This window comes from Globicephala melas, chromosome 7 (assembly GCF_963455315.2).
Source record: "Globicephala melas chromosome 7, mGloMel1.2, whole genome shotgun sequence".
Lineage (NCBI taxonomy): Eukaryota > Metazoa > Chordata > Mammalia > Artiodactyla > Delphinidae > Globicephala > Globicephala melas.
In genome coordinates this window covers 57,689,859-57,714,305 of record NC_083320.1, presented here as the reverse complement: position 1 = coordinate 57,714,305, position 24,447 = coordinate 57,689,859, and the positions used below count along the sequence as shown (strand labels likewise).

General features: G+C 37.8%; 1 protein-coding gene across 2 annotated transcripts in view; it reads right to left on the bottom strand.

Moving 5' to 3' along the window:
- The window catches only part of CHN1 (chimerin 1), a 175,455-nt gene that overhangs the window by 126,271 nt on the left and 24,737 nt on the right, over nucleotides 1–24,447 (bottom strand). The window contains exons 1-2 of one of the 2 annotated variants that reach the window (XM_060302231.1): nucleotides 4,516–4,542; nucleotides 4,053–4,091 (exon numbers count right to left, since the gene is read on the bottom strand). In XM_060302231.1, coding sequence (XP_060158214.1) covers nucleotides 4,053–4,091; nucleotides 4,516–4,527 — 51 coding nt within the window. In that variant the 5' untranslated portion in view covers nucleotides 4,528–4,542. Of the gene's footprint in view, nucleotides 1–4,052; nucleotides 4,092–4,515; nucleotides 4,543–24,447 lie in introns of those variants that run through there. The other variant, XM_030851505.3, reaches the window with a different exon arrangement.

The window sequence follows — 24,447 nt, the reverse complement described above, 5'->3', positions numbered from 1 at the left end:
GAAATGTATTCCTTTGCCTTATCCTCCTGGTTGCAAAAATCCCTACAAGACGTAACATATTAAAATAGTTTTAGATACCCATATTTTACTGTGAGAGTTAGTTTTTCAAAAATACTACTGTGAATATATTTGTATGGATTAAAGAGATGATATGAAGGGAATAATTTTGAGATGGGGAAGGGAAGAAAGAAAGCACTGAAACTAAATTTGTCTGGCCCTGACAGGGAGAGCACATGTGTACCACTCAGAGATATTTGTAAATCTCCATCCTCCCAAGAGAAGCAAATCATGATATGCAAAAAGGTCCATGCTTCAGGTCCATTCCTCCCTGTTGGTAACGTAACTCTAAGACGTGAAAATCCAGTTCACATTTCTGTTTTGACCAGCAATTCTCAAAAGATCAATTGTTTCCCTTTGTCAAGCAAATGCTTTGGAAAGTAGGGTCACCTATAGAAACTGAATTATGAAAACTGAATGGTGGTCAAGAAGGACATTAAAAGTTACTACAGAAAGTAAAATGTTGATTTTGATTCAAAGCACAAATACTGTAGTATCTGGTTATCACCAATAATGCATTTACCTATTCAGCAAGCAAATATTAAGATAAGCCAGTATGAAAAAAAGAGTGAAATATCATCACGTGAGAATTTCACCCTTTGTTTTAATCAGAGTTTCAACGAGTATAGTTCTATTTCATGGAGAGGAGTAATTTTTAGACAAATGCCTCCTTATTGGCTACCAATGGTGAGTTTATCTTTAAGACTCACTTTTAATAAAAATATATATAAAGGGAGGGCCTTTGGATATTGTATAACTGAATATAACATGAATTCAGGGAATACCCATCAAAAGGATCATTAAAAAATCATACATTGTAATAAAGAGTAATTAATTCAGGCCCTTCTCAATTTATAGTTTTTTTGTCATTTAAACCAGAACTCAGCTGAAAATTTAAATTGCACAATCATTAAATGATTCACCAAAAATTAATAGCTAACTTCAAGATGAGAAGACATATAATTAAAGTACTCAACATTTTTCAATCACCTTAGAAGTGTCAATGTTTATGCACTGATTAATGAAATTCTCAGTATCTAGAGACAATACATTGTTAATCAAGTTCAGAGATCACAAGTTGGTATCTTGAGGTCAAAACTGGCTCACATGTGTTGTTTGGTTTGCTGTTTTCCAAATTCAAATTTGTTTTTAACATTTAAAAATTAAGAGATTTAACAACAAAAGCAAAAGAGAATTCCAGCTTCTCTTGAAAACTTAGAAGATGTGACAGCACTGGACTCAGAGTGTTAGATACCCACAGTAAAGGGGAGCTAACTATGAGCTACTCCCTACGTACAGGGCATCCTCTCTCTGCTTTCTCACAGTCCCCACCTGCCTCACTTGTCTCATTTATTACATGTTTGGCCCCTGGTTTAATTCAAGCAATACATATTGAAAAGCAACAAAACTGTACTTGTCTTAAAAGAGTTCTCAACTTAGAATCTTGCTAATTCTATTTAATTATTGGTTTCAACTTGTAAGGTTTTAGAATTATGTTTTCACAAGCTCAACTAAACCAAAATCAGAAAGCACAAGAGAGGCATGGGTAAAATAAGTTTCTTATAGAATCACAGTGAAAATAAGTTTCTCATAGAATCACATTGTGAAAAGCTGTTCAGACCCCAACAAGCTAAAGACAGAAAAAAAAAAATCCTTAACATGCTGCAACTTTTGACATGAAAATGTAACTGTCCCCTTCAGTTTTACAGATGTAGTACAGAATAGAAGTGAACAATCAGAACATTCTGAATAGCTTTCATTCTGCTTGTATCTCCTTATGTGGACTGACATACCTGATTTTTTTAAAATCTCAATCCATTTAGATTTTATCACCATTTTGAGGAGTATTTTAATTACAAAAATTTAAGTCACAATACAGAGAAGATGACGAATGCATTATGGTTTGTCAGTCCCAAAGACGATCAAACAGAATTTGTTAACTATCAACTCTGATCAAGGCATATATAGGAATTAAACAAAATGTCATGGCTCAATTATAGAGGGTACTGGGCAGGGCCTACTACTCCAGTAACTTAAAATTTCAGTCACTATTGATGAAATACAGGTGTCACAGGTTTGTCAGTTTAAAAATTTTTTCCTATTAAAACGTACAGACTCTGGGACAGATGAACTTCATTAATGAAGATGAATTTTATTAATAAATACCTTACTGGAGATTATTTACCGCTAGCTAGACATAAGACTATAAAACTGACTGAGTGGTAAAGGCAAAACAAACAAACAAAAAGAAAAAAGAATCCAACCTCAAAAAAAAATTCAATCCCAATTTTTTCTAGGATCAGAATTTTGACAAACACATTTAACAATCTAAATGATCATCGCAACAATTATTTCAATGTGACAATGTAACTTTTACATGTTTTCTCATTAGTTAAAATTTGCACATATACAAATTCTTAGAAGACAACATCATGATGTCATAAGGAAATTTCACATGACCAGTTTTAAATATGGACCTTTCTGCGTGGCTTTAGCACAGTTTAATCATAAAATTTCACTGAACTGGAAGTTTTTGCCTTTGATGGTCAGAAAATAAAGTCTATTCTAATAATTTCCTCCCTGTTTCTACTGTTAAAATGATGGGGGGTGGCAGTGTTCTTCAGGCACTGAAGTCACTAAAAGAAACTATAAAACTCAGTATTATCACCAAAAAAAAAAAGAAATATGCCATTTTTAAGACAAATGGTAGCTACTATAAGACATAGGAAGATACAGAAAATACAAATTGCATACACCACATTTAGTAATCAATATTCTTCGGGGGAAAATCACCACCATGATTCAATAACAGTCTGAGGTTTTATAAATGCTCTTACATTAAAATGTGCAAGGCACAAATCAGAGCAAAGAGAATAAAGGTAAACTGAAAACCAGAAAATGCAGAGAAGAATTTTAAACAGGCTTCCCGCCAATGAGGTTATGAGACAAAATCTTTGAGAGGTAAAGATCATCAGTCATTTTTATACATTCTTTGAACTATACTCCCCAGAATCAAAACAGAAGCAGCAGGGGTGGGGGAAAACGCATCTATGGCAATATTTTTAGAGACTGTTCATATTTTGCTTACTATAATTAGCCCCCAGTGGCAACCTATTACAATAAACTCTCTGTTGCTCTGGGAACATAAAACCAAGTAAGAATCTGAATTGCTGCTCTTTCAGTCAGCAGATTTCAGCAACTTACAAATATCAAAATTCAGAATAACTCAACATTTACAAAGATGCTAATAATCTGTATTTAAAGTACAGGTTTTTTAGGTTGCTTATTTGACTCTACAGACAACAAACAAAAGTTTACAGTACTGGTTTCTGCAACAGTGCATTCATGGATTTTTAAAAAACAACTCTGATTATATTAACCCTATTTCCATTTTTTAAAATTCTGAAGTAGCTTTTACTTGATGCAATAATATTCTCTAGGCAACAAGGAAGGGGAAATAAAGGACTAAGAACCTAGACTCTTCAGAAAAAAATCTGTATTCTAATGCCAAGTTTAAAGAACAATATAGATTCAGTGTCTCTCTTTTATATTTTGGAAGGCAATTCCTAAAAAAGAAGACCACTTTTTACTCATTCTTTCTAGTAAGATAGGCTCCTGACTTATCATTATTTATTTATTCCTTTTTTAATATAAAAAACAGGATCTAAGAATATTAGATTCCTTGAATTCTTAGTTAGCTTCTCCTTGCATTAGTTTTATCAGCCACTGTCAACAAGTGGTCTCAAGTTCCATAACACGGAATTCCATGCGAGTTCAGAGGGATGAGATGCATTCCTGACATGCAAACCATGACAGACTTTGTGGAAATGCTCCTATTTCCCCAGTTTCTTTTTCTGTGCTATTCACAAATTCTGTTGTGAATTAATTTTTCAATAATGGACACAAAATGGAATGACTCTTCATATCTAATGTTCCTGATATTTTTATATTACTTATAAAGCACTATAACCCACCCAATTTATTTGTATACTTACAGTAAGATTTCCAAACAGGAGGTCTATATTCATCTGTATCTGAAAGAATAAACATCAAATTAACATTATTGAATAGTTATATTTTAAATGAGATATTTTAATCATTAATTCATTTAGTACATATTTGTTGAGGTCTACTTGTTCTAGGCATCGTACTAGGCACTAAAGGGCATTCAAAGGTTTTTTAATCTTGCTCCTCCCTTCCTTGGAGGACAATTTCACAAAGATGTTCAAAGAAAGTTACTGTATTTATTCAACTGCTTATCACATAAAAACGTCACGCTTAATTTTTACTGCTGTCACTGAGGTAATATCAACAAGGTCTTTGGGCTTAATTCTATGATCATTCCACTGAAAGATCCCTGAAATCATTGGAACTTTTCTATATTTCCCTCCATCACATTTGGGGGAGTCCAGTGAAACTTTTACTAACATCAAGAGAGAAGAACAGCAAGGTACAGACCTTAGTCCTCATACATCCTGGACAATCAAAACCAGGAAATGAGCAGCACTTCAATGTAGGACAGTGTATCTAGAGAGCCACAAAGAACATGAGGTGAACATGTGCTCTCCAGGTCCATTTCCCCTCACTCTGCTTGAATGTGAGTTAGGAGACAGTGTGAAGAGGCAGTGGAGAGAGATGGAAATACAAGCACACGAGGGAGACGGGGGAAGTGGAGAAAGGAGAGGGGACAGCGTGGTCTGGCTTCTCATCTGTGAAGCACAGCTGAGGAATAATCTTGCCAGCACAAAGCCCTGCCTGCAAGGCCACGTAGCCAAACCAGCAGACACAGCATTTTGGTGTGAGGAGGTGTAGCCAGACACATCACCTGGCTCTGCTGGCATCCAACAGAAACCCACTGAGGAATCTGATCCTAAAAATCGTGGTCTCCAAGGAGGCAAGAAAACTGGGAAGTTTACTGAGGAGGGTGATTTCTTGTATAGGTAGCTCACATTAAAATGGTCACAGACTCGAAACATTCAGCCCCCAACCCCCAACCTTTAAAATGCAATCTCACACTTCATTTATGATGTGTTATCATAAACCACACAAATACTTTGAGTCAGAGGGCTACAGTAAGACTACTGATGATGGGCAAAAGAACATAAAAGGGAAATTCTATGTCATGTAGAAATTGCTTGGCACCCAGGAGAAGTTTTCATATATGTTTTCTCAAAGAATGAATAAAAGATTACATGAATAAATGAATGAAGTAATGCAGCAAATACAGCTGACTCTCATTATTCACAGTAGTTATATTCTACAACATCACCATAAACACTGAATTAACCAATACTGAACCACTGCACCTGGGGAAACACAAGTTAGGTTCCTGTGAGCCTCTGGTCACAACATTTTCATCAACCAATCAATACATAACTTTGTTTTCTGTGTATTTTTGTTTAAACACACCTTATTTAGTATATATTGTTGATTCATAAACATTGAACTCACAGCCAACTGTACTATAACTCATGCCTCAGTGAAACTTACCTGACACATGTATTTTCTCTGCAAGATAACATTACTGTCTTCAAGATAACATTACTGTCTTCTTGCACTTAGAAGCACCAGACAGGATTTTGACACTATGCTTAGGGGCCATTTTAAAAAGTAAAATCACCAATAAAAAGTCACAAAAATGCAAAAAATGTGGCACTAAATAGGCTATGAAAAGAACACTTGTTAACAGTATAAGAGCTAAAACAAAGAAGGCAGAGTGGCCTTGCTCAACCCCAGCCCGGAATATTCAGGTCATGCAACTCAATTTGCCACTCTATAAATGTTAGCGAATGACTATGAAAGTGTCACAGGTATTTATTTTAAAAGGGTTACAAATAAATGCTAGCAAGTAAGCAAATCTGCAAACACAAACAGAATCAAGAATAATGAGGACTGTCGGTATATGAATGAGCAATTATTTAGGAAAACTACCAACTCAGGTAAACTCACATAGGAATGATATAACATTAGGATGAAATATGACCTCAGCACAGTGACATATAGATATATACATATTTACTTTGCGTGGGGGTGGGGTGTGTGTATGTTTGGAGGGTTAATTATACTGATGTTTATCTTAATAAGTTAATTGAATTATATATTTTTAATACGAGGAAAAATTTGCCTCTAAGCATTCAAGTCATTTAATGATTTCATTGATGCCATATGGATGCTGTTATATTGCCATTCAATCCCAGGACAGTTCCAGGTTTAACAGGAGAGTAGACGTTCACTCTCCTGGCACTCACCCATATTCACATGTGTGTCTCAGCCTCCTTGCCAGCGTCCAAACAGCATAAGCTGCAGGGACCAGGCACCTCGCAACCCACCACGCGGAAGATGGCACATGCGGCCAAGAAGAGGAAGGGCACTCAACAAGGCTGAGACCCAGTGTAGAAAAGAATTTAATCTTGCGCCCCAGAAGAGGTCTGACTTTTGCCTCCAGCTCCTAGGGGGTAATTTTCTTTGTCTGGGAGCCTTGGGCTAGCCAGAGAGTACCAATGTGACTTAGGGTGGGGTTTTGGGTGACAGTGCCAGTCAAGCTGGAGAATGAGATCAACCATGTGGGCCATCAATCATAAAGCCCTCATTAAAAACTCTGAACTCAGGACTGGGAGAGCTTCCTTGATTGGAAGTATTCCATGTGTATCACCACGCATCAATGCCGGAAGAGTATGCGTCCTGACTCCACAGAGGATAAGAGAAGCTCTGCGTTTTGTACTTCTCCCGGACCCTGTCTTATGCGCTTTTCCCTTGGCTGATTTTAATCTGTATCCTTTCCCTGTAATAAATCATGACTCTCAGTATAACAGTGTTTAGTGAGTTCTGTGAGTCCTTCTAGAGAATCATCGAACCCAAGCGTGATTTGAGGGAACCCCTTCCAACTTGCAATTGGTGTCAGAAGTGAAAGAAGTGTATAAGACTGTGCCCTCTCCCTTTGCAGTTGGCCCTAACTCCTTGCAAACTCTGCGCAAAGCCTGCACCTATGAGCAGGAGGCCCTGGAGATTGCTTTCACTTTGGAGATGGTAAGAGAGTAAGAGGCTAATAATCAAAGTTGTTTCTCTGGGGGATTGTTCATCTAGTCCTAGATAGGGCTTTCTTAGGGGAACATCAACCTTTACTTGCTGTGTGACTTTAGGAAATTTACTACCTCTCTTTTCTTTATCTATAAAATAGAGTAACAATATCATCTAAAATGGGAATAGTAACAACACAGGTTTGTTGTGAGGATTATATTAGGTATCATACATTAAGCACCTTGCACTCAGGAGACCTTTAGTAAATGAGTACCCTCTCCTGCCTTCACCAAAAGCGAATTTAAAAACACAATGAGGGACTTCCCTGGGGGCGCAGTGGTTAAAAATCTGCCTGCCAATGCAGGGGACACGGGTTCGAGCCCTAGTCTGGGAAGATCCCACGTGCCGCAGAACAACTAAGCCTGTGTGCCACAACTACTGAGCCTGTATGTCACAACTACTGAAGCCCACGCGCCTAGAGCCCGTGCTCCACAACAAGAGAAGCCACCACAATGAGAAGCCTGTGCACCACAGTGAAGAGTAGCCCCCGCTCGCCACAACTAGAGAAAGCCCACGCGCAGCAACGAAGACCCAACACAGCCATAAATAAATAAATAAATAACTGGCTGACTGACTGACTGACTGACTGACATTATTTGAGATGCTACAGATCACAATTCTGTGGCCAAATAAAATGAGTATCTGGCAAATAACCAAGAAATATTGGGATTTAAGTTTGTGTTTCCTTTAATATTAAAACAATTCTAATTATCAGTGACATTTAACAACACAGTCTGGCTTTTAAAAGTCTTTTCCTAGCAATCTATTTTTTTCTGGTGGAAGTGTAAACTGGTGCAACCTCTCTAAAGAACAACTGGCAATACATACCATAAGCCTTAAAAGTGTGTAACAGGCATCTGTTAAGGCAGAGATTAAATGAGATGCTCTTTGGAAGGGAACGTTTAAAAATTATGACAGTCTCTCTTATGTTTAGGGGTGGAGACCCGAGGTCACCTTGGTATGGGCCATTCTGTTGAACAAGTTAGGCAAAGGGTAGGCTCCACCGTCCTCAGGACTCAGGGAAAAGGGGCTCACTGGGAGGGGGAAGTTGCATGGCTTAGAAAAACATACCTTACACTCTTGATGTGCAAAATTAATTGCTAGAGTTGCTGAGACCAATTTTCCAGTACCCTAAATCCTTCTGGAAGGGAAGAAACATTACCCCAATCTTTGATTCCCCAGATTCAAATTTAAGGAGTTCTGTCATAGAAAAAACTTATAGCCTAAACCAAGTTCCACTGGCAAGAACAGGCAGAAACACTCCTGAAAGAAAATGACTTTGAAGATGGATTAATTGAAACTGGTGATCCAGGGTCATACAGAGGGCTTATGCGTTTATTAGGAAGGACAGATTCTGGCCCAGCATGAGGCAGAGGCCAGAAGCGTCTCTGACCTCAGCCTCCCTGGCACATGGAATCGTTGAGTATAAGCGTGTGAACTAATAAACTGCAATCTTAACCTCCAACTGGGGTCACTACTTTGACCTGGGCCAGGTCTGACCTAAACGGGTATCCTAGTAGCACTCAGACAAGCAACTATCAACAAAGGGCTGGTCTTCAACACTGACAGAAAGTGATAAAGAGAAGAAGGATAAACAGTGTACAATTACTTACTGCACTTTTCTTCTGGGTAGTTGTAAGAGAATGGGACTACTCTGGGACTGAGTAAGTCTCCTGAAGTTCAAACTTGGAGGAGGAGACTGCCTGAAGAGGAAGGTACTAAATTTCCTGCTAACTGGGGCAGTGATTAAGAGGAGAAAGTGTGGGAGCATATTTGGCTCCTGCATTTATGTAACAGGTCTTCAGTTCCTTCTGCATACTTTTGACCCAGCAGCTCTATTGCTAGGAATTTATTGTAAAATAATTAAGGATATTAGAAAAATATTAATATAGAAGAATACCACTGAAATATTTCTTTTTAAACTAAAAAACTGGATTCAACCTAAATGCCTAACAATTAGAAACTGATAGAATCAATGATGATAGATTCCAGTTTGAAGACACCTTGACTACATCAAGAAGATTTCACCTTTTAATCTGTTAGAAAGTCTGACAGATATTTTAAATATTTTTAATCTTTTAAAACAGTGTCTCTCAAACTTTTTGGTTTCAAAAACATGGATTCTAAAGAGCTTTTAATATCTACTGATATTAACCATATTAGAAGTTAAAACAGAAATTTTAATAGTATATATTTGTTAATTTATTAAAAATAATAAACCGATTATATCTTAACATTTTTATGAAAAAATAACTTTAGCTTTCAAGACAAAACATTTGTTTTAAATTTTGTACATCTCTTTAATGTCCGGTATAAGTGAAGACAGCTGGATTTTCCTATCTGCTTCTGCATTCAATCTGTTGTGATATCACATGCCATGTACAGTCTGGAAGATCCAACTAGCCATTTGTGAGAGAATGAGAGTGAAAAAGGCAAATAATGTCTTACTACTATTACTTAAAATAGTTCTGACTTCGTGGAAACTCTGAAAAAACTTGGAGACTTCCAGGAGTCCCTAGAACATGCTGTGAGAACAACTGTTTCAAACCATGATTTCCTTGGCACATTTAGGGTATGGGGTAAGGTGGGATAAGATACATTTCATCTAATAGAAGAAATACAAAAGTTAACTAAGACAGGAAAAGAGAGGAAATCATGAATTCCTTTAGCAGAACGAAGTCCTTTCAGCTCGTTCAAAGGACGTTAGCAAGAGCCTTCAGCTAGAGGTCTCAAGGACTCCCATCACTTCTTTTTGATTCTGTCAGAAAATCCACCCAAGCCAAGCATATCAACATGACAGACTTCCATCTCTAGAGCATGACTGAGAACGACAGCCTGACAACCTATAACTCCGTGACAGCTAATTTTAAAACCAACTTAAATTCAGGGACAGCTGCTTAAAATAATCTTCACGTGGTATAGATGAGTGCTTAAATTAAGTACATACCCACAAAATCCATTTTCTCCATTGCCTTTATGTGTCAGTAATACTTTTCATTCACTACACAAAAGAATTTTATATAAATATCAAAATTATGCTGCCATACAGAAACGTTAAAACAATCAGAAAGTTCCATTCATTCAATAAATATGTATTAAACACCTTCTATGGGTAAGAATGTCAGTTACAAGGTGGGTCCAGATGTAGTTTACACCTTTAAGGGCAGTAAGAAAAATAAGATGGATGCGATTACTTACTAACAAGGTAATATAATAAGAGTAATACATAAGAGTATAAGAGTAATACGTAATTCTTCTACATAATGAGAGTTTCATAAACCATCATCTTGTCAAAATGCTTGACAAGAATAGGTCCCCAATAAGTATTTGCTGAGCTGATGAAAGAATGGAAGGGAAGAAGGAATCACTTTTGGCCAGAATGTCAAGAAAGACAAATCAGAGGTGATATCATCTGACAGTGGCTCTGAAAGACGGATGATTTTTTGTGTGTGTGTGGTACGCGGGCCTCTCACTGTTGTGGCCTCTCCCGTTGCGGTGGAGCACAGGCTCCGGACACGCAGGCTCAGCAGCCGTGGCTCACGGGCCCAGCCGCTCCGCAGCATGTGGGATCCTCCCGGACCAGGGCATGAACCCGTGTCCCCTGCATCGGCAGGCGGACTCTCAACCACTGTGCCACCAGGGAAGCCCAGGACGGATGATTTTTAAAGTACAGGGGCCAAGGGAAGAAGACTGGAAATAAAAGACAGAACAACTTTCTAAACAGAGGGAACACAGTGAATAGGACACAGGAACAAGAAAGTTCAGAATGTATTTGAGGAACAGTAAAAATGCAGAGTGGTTGAAATAGAAGACATGTTGAGGAAAGCTTGAGATTCAGGTCCTGGAGGGAACCTGGGCTGTGTTGTCCAGGAGGCATCCATAAGTAATGCACCATGTGTTTTCCTCTGCTTTGTGTATTAAATACTCAGATGTCTGAGAGGAATACTATGTTAGGCCCAGGTCAATTCTCATGAGTCAGAGAAAACAAGCCAAGCAGCAGAAAGGCCAAAGGTAAGAGAAAAAATTGATGGAGCAAAGACTCGGAGGAGGAGAAGTAATGGACTCAAAAATCACAGGTGGTGGACAAGGCCTGGGAAGGTGGAGACATGGCTCTATGTCTAATCAACTGGGGAGGTAAAAAGGCGGGTTCTGTTTGAGACATTCTCTTCTGTGACTCTAAGTAAAAATCTAAACAAATAATTCAGGAAAACAAAAGAAAAAATGAGATTGTTAAACTATATGGAAAATAAATAAAGGCCTAGTTGATTAGCACATATAGTATAATCTCATTTTTTTAAACAAAAGATATAAATGTGTATGTGAATGTGTACATTGGGAGGGGCACAGAGACAAGGAGAGAGAATATGAAAGATTCAGAATGACATACGCTAGTTTAAGTAATAGTAGTGATCTCTAGGTCGGCCCTCCTCACCCAGGCTCCTCACTTGAACCACAGAGCACATAAAATGTTTTGAGTGGTATTTTCTCAGTTCTCCCATGTATGGTAGATAACCAGAGTCTTTCTAGAAGCAGGAGAGAAGTTAACTTATTACATATAGTGGATGTGCTGGGCCACTGGGACATCATTCTTTCCCCAGAACCAGGAGAAAGCATTCTCTTGATGGTGATTTTTACTTTTCTTATATATCTGTGTATTTTTAAAAATTATATAATGCATAGATTCATTTGTGCTAAGGAGGAAAAAACAACTACTAAAAACAAACAGTATATAAACGAACCAATCAAAAGATCGGCAGAAGACCTAAATAGACATTTTTCCAAAGAAGACATACAGATGGCCAACAGACACATGAAAAGATGCTCAACATCACTAATTATTAGATAAATGCAAATCAAAACTACAATGAGATACTACCTCACACGGATCAGAATGGCCATTGTTAAAAAGTCTACAAATAACAAACGCAGGAGAGGGTGTGGAGAAAAGGGAACCCTCCTACACTGTTGGTGGGAATGTAAATTGGTGCAGCCACTATGGAAAACAGTATGGAGGTACCTTAAAAAACTAAAAATAGAATTACCATATGACCCAGCAATCCCACTCCTGGGCATATATCTGGAAAAGATGAAAACTCTAACTCAAAAAGATATAAGCACCCCAATGTTCATAGTAGCACTATTTACAACAGCCAAGACATGGAAGCAACCTAAGTGTCCTTCAACTTTATCCATGAATGGATAAAGAAGATGTGGTCACACATCTTCACACACACACACACACACACACACACACACACACAGAGGAATCTTATTCAGCCATAAAAAACAATGAAATATTGCCATTTGCAGCAACATAGATGGACCTAGAGATTATCAGATTAAGTGAAGTAAATCAGACAAAGACAAATATATGATATCACTTGTATGTAGAATCTTAAAAATGATACAAATGAACTTATTTGCAAAACAGAAACAGACAGACATAGAAAATTAACTGTTACCAAAGGAGAAACGAGGGGGGGGATAAATTAGGAGTTTGGGATTAACAGATACACACTGCTATATATAAAACAGATAAACCACAAGGACCTACTGTATAGCACAGGGAACTATACTCAATATCTTGTAATAACCTACAATGGAAAAGAATCTGAAAAAGAATGTGTGTGTGTGTGTATAATTGAATCACTTTGCTGTACACCTGAAACTAACACAATATTGTAAATCACCTATAAATTTTTTTAAAAGTATAAGTTAACTATTTATAAGAAGAGAAAAACATGGAAACTGATTCAGATAGAGAAAAGCACCGTTTAACAAACTCCACAGGAAATTATAATTGTTTTGAATGGGCTCTTGAAATAAATACCTTACCAGAGAAATAATATCCCCAGTCTGAGAAGCTTAGAAATCAACTACAAGCTTTGTGGCAAACATATAAATAACACCACCTCTTCTAAAGTCCTCAAATTCCCCCTGAGAACCTCTGTGGAGGTCTTCATTTACCTCTTCTCCCTGTTCTAAATGAATTTGCTGAATGGAAAAGAGAACAGCTTCTTAATTAAATGTTTTTCACTACTGGTTAACTGCAAGAATTATGAGCCAAGAATATCATCAAAAAATCTACAAACAATAAATGCTGGAGAGGGTGTGGAGAAAAAGGGAACCCTCTTGCACTGTTGGTGGGAATGTAAATTGATACAGCCACTATGGAGAACAGTATGGAGGTTCCTTTAAAACTAAAAATAGAACTACCATATGACCCAGCAATCCCACTACTGGGCATATACCCTGAGAAAACCATAATTCGAAAAGAGTCATGTACCACAATGTTCATTGCCTCTATTTACAATAGCCAGGACAGGAAGCAACCTAAGTGTCCATCGACAGATGAATGGATAAAGAAGATGTGGCACATATATACAATGGAATATTACTCAGCCATAAAAAGAAACAAAATTGAGTTATTTGTAGTGAGGTGGATGGACCTAGAGTCTGTCATACAGAGTGAAGTAAGTCAGAAAGAGAAAAACAAATACCGTATGCTAACACATATATATGGAATCTAAAAAAAAATGGTTCTGAAGAACTTAGGGGCAGGACAGGAATAAAGACAGACGTAGAGAATGGACTTGAGGACACGGGGAGGGGAAGGGTAAGCTGGGACGAAGTGAGAGAGTGGCATGGACATATAAACACTACCAAATGTAAAACAGATAGCTAGTGGAACCAGCCACATAGCACAGGATCAGCTCGGTGCTTTGTGACCACCTGGAGGGGTGGGATAGGGAGGGTGGGAGGGAGATGTAAGAGGGAAGAGATAATGGGGATATATGTATATGTATAGCTGATTCACTTTGTTATACAGCAGAAACTAACACACCATTGTAAAGCAATTATACTCCAATAAAGATGTTAAAAAAAAGAATTATGAGCCGAGAAAATCTTACTTTTACATATTTTATCATGTTTATGAAAATGATTTCAATTTTTTCTTGCTTTTTTTTAAACTCAGAGATAAAGATTTTAAGCATGATTTAGTGTTAAACTTGTTTTTGCCTGTAAGTTTCCCTTATGCTACTTTTTTCTGTAAATACTAATATTTTCAGGACATTCATTTTTTCCTTGAATATTAAAAACTTCAAGACACTTATCTGTACCTTTAGGCAATGACTTTAAAAATCTTAGTAAAATATATCTAGGATAATATCTTAGATATGATAGATTATAATGTATACTATTAGGACTATTTGGGAGGTACTCAAAGCATTCACTTATTGATTCACAAGGTTAAATCTGCTCATAAATACCCTAACGTTCTGAATTTTTAGATTAACTTAAAACATTGTATGATTGAGTAAATGTTTACGCTTTCTCCAATTAGATCCTATTTAGGTCCAGTCTAGCTATGGATGTCACTGAAAACAACTGACCTCTGAAAACAGAAAAAATTTTATTTCCTTCTTTCTATTATACAGTTTTGTGTATCATTATATAGTTATGTCTTACAAATTCTTTGATTAGGATAATATTCCACTGACGAAGTTTAAACCTGCTGAACTTTTTATTTTAAAAAATAAATAGGGCTTCCCTAGTGGCGCAGTGGTTAAGAATCTGCCTGCCAATGCAGGGGACATTGGTTCAAGCCCTGGTCCGGGATGATCCCACATGGCGCGGAGCAACTAAGCCCATGCGCCACAACTACTGAGCCTGCACTCTACAGCCCGCGAGCCACAACTACTGAGCCCGTGTGCCCAACTACTGAAGCCCGCGTGCCTAGAGCCTGTGCTCCACAACAAGAGAAGCCACCACAGTGATAAGCCCGCACACCACAACGATGAGTAGCCCCTGCTCGCCACAACTAGAGAAAGCCCACACGCAGCAACGAAGACCCAACACAACCAAAAATAAATAAATAAATAAATTTATATTAAAAAATAATAAAAATAAATAAATGGTTCATTCTAGAACAGACTAGAATGTTAAATTTAAGCTGTTCATTGTTTTAGGCTCAAAACAAAAAGGCTTTTACAACTTTTTAACAATATGATGAGTTTTCTTAAAAAGCATTATGTTGCATTTTAAATGAGGTTTAGACTAATGACATACTCACACTCAAAAACTATGTGATTAATGTTTTAAAGCATGTTTCAGATTGCCTTTGGTTTGAAAATTAACAATTTAGAATTCTGTAAAAAATTGACGTTTATTGATAAGACAAAGCCATTTTTCCCTTGAAATGAAGACTCTACTTTCAACCTACTTGCATGAGATTCCCTGCCCTGCTTTAATCAGAAAATACAAGGCATTAATGATTAATCCCCACCTGTTGTGTACCAAATTTTGGCATACCAAAATAATGAGATGCTTGTGACCATAAAACTCTATTTTACTATAAAGTGATCTTCTAAAAGAACAAGGGCATAAAATTCACAATAAAAACCAAACAATTACTACAGTTAATATTTGCAAGAGTCATAAAGAAAACAAACCAACTTCTCACTCTAAAAAAAATACATTTCTTGGAAAACAAAAATTCACAGTAAAAATTAAAAGGCTCATAATAACATTCACAACTCTAAACTAAGGAGAAACCAAGTAAAAAAGAGCTTTGCTAGGTTTCTAGGTAACTCATAGCTGTAAACTTCTTTCTTAGAAGATGCTCCAAAACACAGTGAATAAGCATTTTAACTAAGATAATTAATATTCACTCTGCAAAGTCATGGCCAAATCAGGTCAGTTAAGTTCAACCTTAGAAGAAACAAAGTCATTTAAAACTGCTCCAAGTTGAAAAGTGATGTGTCATGATACAATTCTGACAGAAATAAACTATTTTTAAAACCAAAGATAATTGTTTTTAATTCTTCAGAGAATAGTGACCCAGAACTGTTAATACATGGGAAAAAGAACTTCTGAGACTGTGCAACTAGAGTGCTCACATGTAACTTCATCAAAGATCTCCCAAAACAAATATTCTGCAAGTGCAGTGCTCAACTCTTCACCATGGACCCACAGCATAGGCCAACAAAGCCTCCTAAATTAAATGCGAGCCAAACTTGGAAATCTCTTCTTTCAAAAACTCAAGCTTGGCCTTTAATTAAAGACCTAAGCAATGGTTCCTCTAACCAACTTGGCAGACCCAGCAAACAGACTACACAAACAAAGCCTTCTGCTTACTCAAGTCTTTTCACAATACAGTACTCCTGGAACAAAAAGCTATACACAGGAACTGGGTCATTCAGCTCAATTCAAAGGTAAGGGCTGTCATTTTCCAACCTACTATTTCTCCTCTAGACAAGTCATATGTCTCTGAAGTTTTCTCTTTAAAAGGTTTGGTCATTTCTGATCATGTTTATCCTAACATGTTGGCATTTTTTTTTAATAACTTTTATTTATTTATTTTTGGCTGCGTTGGGTCTTCGTTGCTGCGTGTGGGCTTTCTCTAGATGCGGTGAGCTGGGGCTACTCTTCGTTGTGGTGCGCAGGCTTCTCATTGTGGTGGCTTCTCTTCCAGCAGAGCACAGGCTCTAGGCATGCGGGCTTCAGTAGTTGTGGCTCGCGGGCTCTAGAGCGCAGGCTCAGTAGTTGTGGTGCACGGGCTTTGTTGCTCCCCGGCATGTGGGATCTTCCTGGATCAGGGCTTGGACATGTGTCCCCTGCACTGGCAGGCGGATTCTTAACCACCGCGCCACCAGGGAAGCCCAACATGTTGGCATATTAACAGAAAGTCCTCAGGCCCACTTAACACAAGGTTTCTAACAGAAAACTTCAAGAAGAGATTTAGCTCCTATAAAGCCTCTCAACATGCCCAAATGGCTCCCATTTGGATTTTGTTTAAGTAAAAATATTCAGCTTTACTAACATGATAGTTCCTAAAACCCTCTACCACAAAAAAACTAGAATACACAAAACTCAACGAATACAATATAGACCCTTCTACTTGATTTCTCTGCATCTCACATATCTAAAATTAAACTGCAATAAATTAAGAAATCCTTGTAATTCTACATCCTTAAAAGAGTATATCATGTGGTATATACATTTTACCACACACAAAAAAAGAATACACCTGGGGAACACTTTTTCCAAATCCAACAACTCCAGAGCACTTGAAATTACAGATATTAAAAATGTAACCATGAAAACTCTTCACAGCCAATTTTACTTTTTATAAATACAAGTTCTAGAAAATAATCAACTAAAACTACACTTTTAGTGGGGATCTTCTTAGTCAGTTATTTAAGAACTATAACTCAGTTGTCTCAAATGCCCTCACCTCCTTCAGTATCCTCCTTGTTCTTTTCTTAAAGGAAAAGTTGCAAACAATGTTTTTTCTCCTTGTTATTCATCCTTTGGGACAAATTATTTCTAATCCGTACATTTCCCATTGCTACATAGTTTTATAGCAATGTCTCGCTTGGATCCTTGCCCTTGGAAAAGGAATCTCAGGCTTCAGAGTATGCAGTAGAATGTGTTTATTAGAATGTACATTATTTTTTGACGCAGATTCATAGAATAATTAGGATTCCCCCATGCCAACAAGCTACCTTTCAAAGTCTTGCCTTACATCAGCGTTTTCAAGCTTTATCAAGAGGACAGCTACTCAGAAAATAGGATATACTAACCCTTATATTTAACTCTATGGGGAAAAGAGGGATAATGTTCCTATTACTAATAGTTTGACATCACAGGTAAGTGAGACAGGAAAAGGTCACAACATTCCTCATCTTATCATGATAATTTCCAAATGTGCTTCTTTTAAACTGGACTTCTCTGGGAAAACCAATCAAAGTCTGTCTCTGTCTCTCTCTCTCTCTCACACACACAAGTAGATTCTGAAGAACACAAAAAAGTTTGCTTTAGATTACAAGATGTGGAGCCAAATGTGGAATAAGGCAGCTCACAGCTGTAGGAAGAAAACAGAGTCAGATATGGAAGTAATACTGTATAAACCACAAATGAGCAGAGTTGGGATAATTCTAAGCACATGCTAACTGTCCCAAGGTATAATAAAACACTCAGCATGTTTTAATTAACTGTGCTTTGACTGCGCACATGACAGTATGGACTGCCAAGAGGCAAAAACTCTTTGGAAATGAGAACTTGTGTTCCAAATTGATAGGTTACCTATGTTTCTTCCTTTGAGAGGAGAACCCAGGGCATGAAAGATCTGGGGCTGTGGTGTCTCTTGCCAACAACTGCATCCAGCAATGCCTAAAATGAACATGTAATGGACTTCTTTGTTTTAAAGAAGTTCCTGCAGTGTGAGGACACAAGGAGCAACTAACTGAAAGTATAATAGCAACAAAGACCCACTTTTCTCAGTTCTCAAAATCTGAATGCTTTCAAGAGTAGAAGCATTTTTATAACTCATCTGGCAGCAAACTCTAGTCTGACCTGAACCTGAGAGTATCTTTATAGTTTTGTATAACTCGTTTGATGGTAAAAACCTCACCTAAATGGATGTGAGAATATTTAGTCCTTATTTATTATATGGAAATGTGACTTCATTTCACTGAAGAATTATTAATGTGTGATTATAAAGTGATGTGTCAGTCACTGCTAGGGTGTTATACATATAAGTATATATGTATACATGAAACGTATTACCTTTCTAAAATCTGAAAAATTCTGAATTCTAACATACATTTGTTACCAAGGGTTTTGGATAAAGGATTCCAAACTCACTACTCTTATTAATATTATGGCTGATCATGTTACAACGTTAAGTCAGAACATAACAACACTCTCCTGCTAGATTCTCTCCAATGGCTTCCTATGTCACTCAGAATTAGAGCCAAGCTCTTTACAACAGTCTACAAAACTGCTATTCAAAGAGGACCACAACACTGACATCACCTGGTAATCATTAGAACTGCAGGCCCCAATCCCACCTGTGAATCAGAATCTGCAGTTGCACAAGATCCCCAGGTGATGTGCATGTACCTGATTTTCCAGAAGCACTGACCTCTAAGACCCTAGCTGATCTGTCCTTCTTACTTTGCTGAGTTCACCTCCTACTTCTCTCCCCTTCACCCACTCTGCCAGTCTCTTTGGTTTCCTTGCCATTCATGAGACACAAGAGAAACATTCTCACCTAGCTGTTCCCTGGGACTGGGATGTTCTCCCCACAAGACTCTCTGTTGACTTGCTCCTTTACCTGCTTCAGTTCTTTACTCAAAATGAGGCCTTCCCTGTCACCCGAACTAAAATGCTCAAAACCCCCTGACAATTCATATTCTCCTCTGTTTTCATTAGTTGTCATCGTATTCTTTCTCTTTAGTACATATCACTGTCTAAAATACTAACATTTTGCCAAACTACGTTGGTTTTTGTTTGTCTCTTTCCGCTAGGATGTGAACTTCACGAGGGCAGGGATTCTTTTGTCTGTTTTTCACATTGCTGTATCCCTTGGTGTGGTTTGTGAACCTCTGTGCCTCACTGAGGCTCTTTCAGGGGGGTACACAAGGTCAAGCCTATCTTCATAACTATACTAAGAAATTTGCCTTTTTCACTGCACTGACATTTGCTCTGGTAGTGTCAAAGCTCTGGTGGGTAAAACTGCTGGTGCTTCAGCACAGAAAGATGCAGTGGCACCAAACTGTATTAACTGTCATTAGCCAACATACATTTATAGTTTTTTTAAAAAATTCAGTTTCACTTAGGAATGTCCTTGATGAAGCAATTTAAAAAATATTAATTGTGTTCAATCTTTTTTTTTTTCTTTTGTGGTACGCGGGCCTCTCACTGTTGTGGCCTCTCCCGTCGCGGAGCACAGGCTCTGGACGTGCAGGCTCAGCGGCCATGGCTCATGGGCCCAGCCGCTCCACGGCATGTGGGATCCTCCCAGACTGGGGCACGAACCCGTGTCCCCTACATCGGCAGGCGGACTCTCAACCACTGCGCCACCAGGGAAGCCCCTGAGCTTTCTTCTTTTAAGCTAGACATTAAAGAACTGTAAAAATGTAAAAGAATGCCACTCTTCTCACTACCTTAAAAAATAGTTATTTTTCATAAAATACATTATTTATGCTAACATGCAATGGTTTATTTTTAAATCAACGGATAGCTTTTTAATTTCTCAATTTTATTTTCAAATACAATAAACAGCAATATATATAACCCACATAAACAAATGCTCCTTAGGTTCCTCAATAATGTTTAAGAGTGTAAATGGGTCCTGAGATTAAAAAAGTCTGAGAACTGGGCTTCCCTGGTGGCGCAGTGGTTGAGAGTCTGCCTGCCGATGCAGGGGACACGGGTTCGTGCCCCGGTCTGGGAGGATCCCACATGCCGCGGAGCGGCTGGGCCCGTGAGCCATGGCCGCTGGGCCTGCGCGTCCAGAGCCTGTGCTCCGCGACGGGAGAGGCCACAGCAGTGAGAGGCCCGCGTACCACAAAAGAAAAAAAAAAAGTCTGAGAACCACTGGCCTAAAACAATAACTAGTAAATAGTAGTAAATTTTGTCATCCTGAACACTTACCATGTGCTGGGCTCTTGTTAAATACTTTTACACTGATTTATGCCTCACAACAATCTTATAAATAAGTATTATTGCTATCACCATTTTACAGGTAAGGAAACTGGTACTTGAACGAGATCAAGGCATTTGTTTAAAGTCACAAACAGCAGCTGAGATCAGGTGACTCCAGATCGCACGCTCCTAACCACTACTGACACTATGATAAAGGCATGCTGGGTTAGAAACAAGGCAAACGGTGCAAAGCCAGGTGACTATTTTAAAACTTTCAAGGCATAAGAAGGAGCCAAAATACAAAGCCAAATGGTGTGGGGATTGAAGAAAGGCAATCTCAGAAGGTTCATGTGAGCAGAAGAAAGACCAGAACAACTTCTCAGAGGCAGAATCAGATGTTTGAGGAAATATTTCAAGCATAGCTCACAAGGTTACAACAACTACCACTAGGCTGAAGAACAGACAATAAAAACCCTAAGATGTCTATTTAGCTTCAAGACCAGCTTCCAAGGATAGTACAGGCAAGCTGATATCCCTTATGGTCAGGTTCATTCATGATGCTGTTAAAGTCTTCTTGCTGCTGTTGGTTTCCCTGTATCTCAAGCCTGAGTATAACCTTCAATGAAATTCTGCGGTTCCCATGTCCAAAGAGAGCTTCCACCTCATTAAATCTACCCACTCTAAGAAGTGGCTCCTCTCTGGCCCACAGTAGGGTGATACCCTGAAGCTTCATCATCCTGACTGGATTAGTGACAAGAAGGGCATTAAGACATTAAGATGTCTGCATTTTACGAAGGAGTCCTATAAGGTCAAGAACAGTAATTCCTTTCCAATTTCAAATTTCCCTAAGCTAAAAATTCCTGCTAGAATATGCAGACATACCTCTCAAGCTTGAAGTTTCTACATCCTGTAATATTTAAACCATGACTCACTCTTGTTGTTAAGGATGATTTAAAAATGAGCGATATGGGACTGGGGGAAAAAAAGGAGATGAAGTGGGTGGCAGAGCAGTAATCCTAGTTTTAGCAATGCACCATTCAGACAAATAATGGAAGTTAGGGCAAAGGAAGTAAAGTGAGATCTTGGAACCGTTCTCCTCACGCTATTGAGAGGGAGGCCATAACGTCAGGTTAGAGTGTTCACCTAAGTGTAATGTGTTCAGTGCTGAGACCATGAGGAGTTAGGCTGTATAACCCTATCAGAGAAAAATTCTGACTCAGCTATGCATACAGAAGGTCAGAAATAGGAAAATATAACCTCTTGGTATGCATAATAACTGTGGCAATGGAAAAAATGAATTTATAAGCACAGTCTCAAAACTTTGGATGAGGGAAATTCTGAAAAGATTCTAATATACAAGGAATGATAAATGATTACCGACATTCTCTTTCTCTAGTCTTCTGTCTTCTTTTTCTATCAGTGAATATAAAAAGAAAACTATAAGGGCTTTCATAGCTCCACTAGTGATCCAGGATTACCCTAACGCTATTTTTGCCTGGAACCCTTAAGTTGCTCAACCACAAGTTCTCCTACACGGGGTCATCGAAGTAAAAGTCTAGGTTTTAGAAAGAGAATGCTAGGTGAGGATTATTATGCTCTCCGGTAGGTTCCAGAGCTGAGCAGGCTGTCATCCGATCAGCATGCCTCCTTCCCACCGCAGCCCATGCTTTGACATATGGTATACCCAACTACAGTGACTCAACACTTTGCTAGATCATAAAATAGAAAACATGTATATGAAACACATTTATTTGTGTTTTAGGTTCCTCAGTGTCCCGTGGTCTTTCTGCATGGCAGTAATGCACCAACTTAGACCACTCAAAGCCCGGAACACAATTTTCTTAAGAAGGGCAGAAACCTAGAGCAGAAGTTGACAATATATCCAACTGGGTCAAAAAAATTAATGATGGAAACAATGTTCTGGGATATGTCTCTGTAAACATATCAGACAAGTGAAAGAACAAGGAAAGAACGAGGATGCCCGAGTGCTTTACCCCTGGGTTCTTAGGAGGAAGATGAATGATACATTGTGTGCCAGGCTGGCATGAGTTTTAGGACTGACTGTGAGGACCTGCCCCACTCTGTACTACTAGCTTTGGCAGTGCAGGGTAGTGGTTACAAGCGTGGGCTCTGGGGGTTTGGATACCTGCCTCTAGCAGCACTTACTAATTGTGAGTCTCACCTTGGGCAAGTCAACTCACATAATAATCTGTTATTATTATTAGCAAAAAAATGTTTAACTTGATTCCTTAGGTACTTGACATTAAAGAAATTTCCAGGGAAAGAAATGTAGATATCACTAGTAAGACATTTCAAAGACATTCTTCAGAACATGTTACATGCCATAACCTAAGCCATTACAGGATAACATTCTTTTTTTGTCATTCCACAATGAGCATTTCCTATGCTACTAAGCATTTTCTGTAGAATGAATGGCAAACAGTTTAATAAAAGTGACTGATGTAGAGTCAAAGTTGTCTAATTTGATTCCAGCCAACATTTATCCCGCACATAACAATTATATAGAGATGACATATATATATATATATATAAATACATGGCATATCTGACAATTTTACGTTTATGTATATACATATATATACACATATATATGTATAAAGTATCAAGCATGGGATGGGGAACAGTGGGAAAAAAGGTACTGGTTAAAGCCTTATGAAGAAGTATATGAGTTAGAGCAGTACAAGAGATCTCTCACATGAACATAGCTAGAGCTCTATGAAGTCCGACCAGCTCTAATGGGAAGTGAGGACTACCATGTAAACAGAATACCTAGAAGTCTCTCAAGAGGCCATACTTTAAAGAATGTTCCAAAATATCCTTATTTAAAAGACATCAATTCTTTTTTTCCCCAATTCTACTTCAGTACTCAGAAAGAATGCTGTACTAATGTCTAACATACTTCAGACATGAAATGTTACAGTCCAATAGTTCTACCAAAATAAAAAGGTAGATAATCAGTTTACTTAAGACATCTAAATGGAGTTTTCTTTTGTTTAACTCCAGACTTGATGCACCTTACTAATAAGCAATATATTTGTTATTCAAAAAGCAGACTGAGTGATTTATGTCATGCAGCTGTGAACAAGCATTTTGTTTAAAGTACTGTCTGCATGCTTCACTGCACTAACACTGTTAGAATGCCCTCAAGGATGCTGAATACTACAATTGGAGAACAAAAGGTCATTGTCACTGGAAAATGAAAAAAGACTTATCAAATTCAAACCAGCATCGACCACAGAGAAATGACAGCAATGGAAAAACATTTTCATGTGCCTTTATCAGTCAATAAGAGAGAATTATTTATCTCTAATCAGACTTAAAATTCTTATATATATCATAACAAAAATAAACGAATTTTTACAGTTCATGAGTAACAATTAGATCAAATTGTTTCCTCATAAATTTTTAAATATAGTGTGCTCTTGAAAGTCAATGCAAATATGCTAGTAGTAAATGTTTTCCCAGCAACCATGAAATGCCAAAAACAGAGGTAAAGTAATATAATTTCATTCATCATTAATACCTACACATACATGAGACAGGTTTCTTTCATGCATATAATATATATATGGGAAGTAAACAATTTCAGAAAACTTGAGTTCTCAGTACAAAACATATGCCTGTAATTTTAGATGAAATTCTCTTGATTTTCTATGTAAACAGGCCATAAGAAATGATAAAAATGACACAGAACATATTGACGCAATCTGGATCACCCACTGGGGTTAACTGTTCTAACAAACTTGCCTAATACATAACAAAAATAATTTCTGCATTTTATTGGTAAATGTAGTATTTTCTGAAAGCACAAGAAATTCTAAGAAAAGCCCTGGTGGCAAACGAATGCATATTATTAAA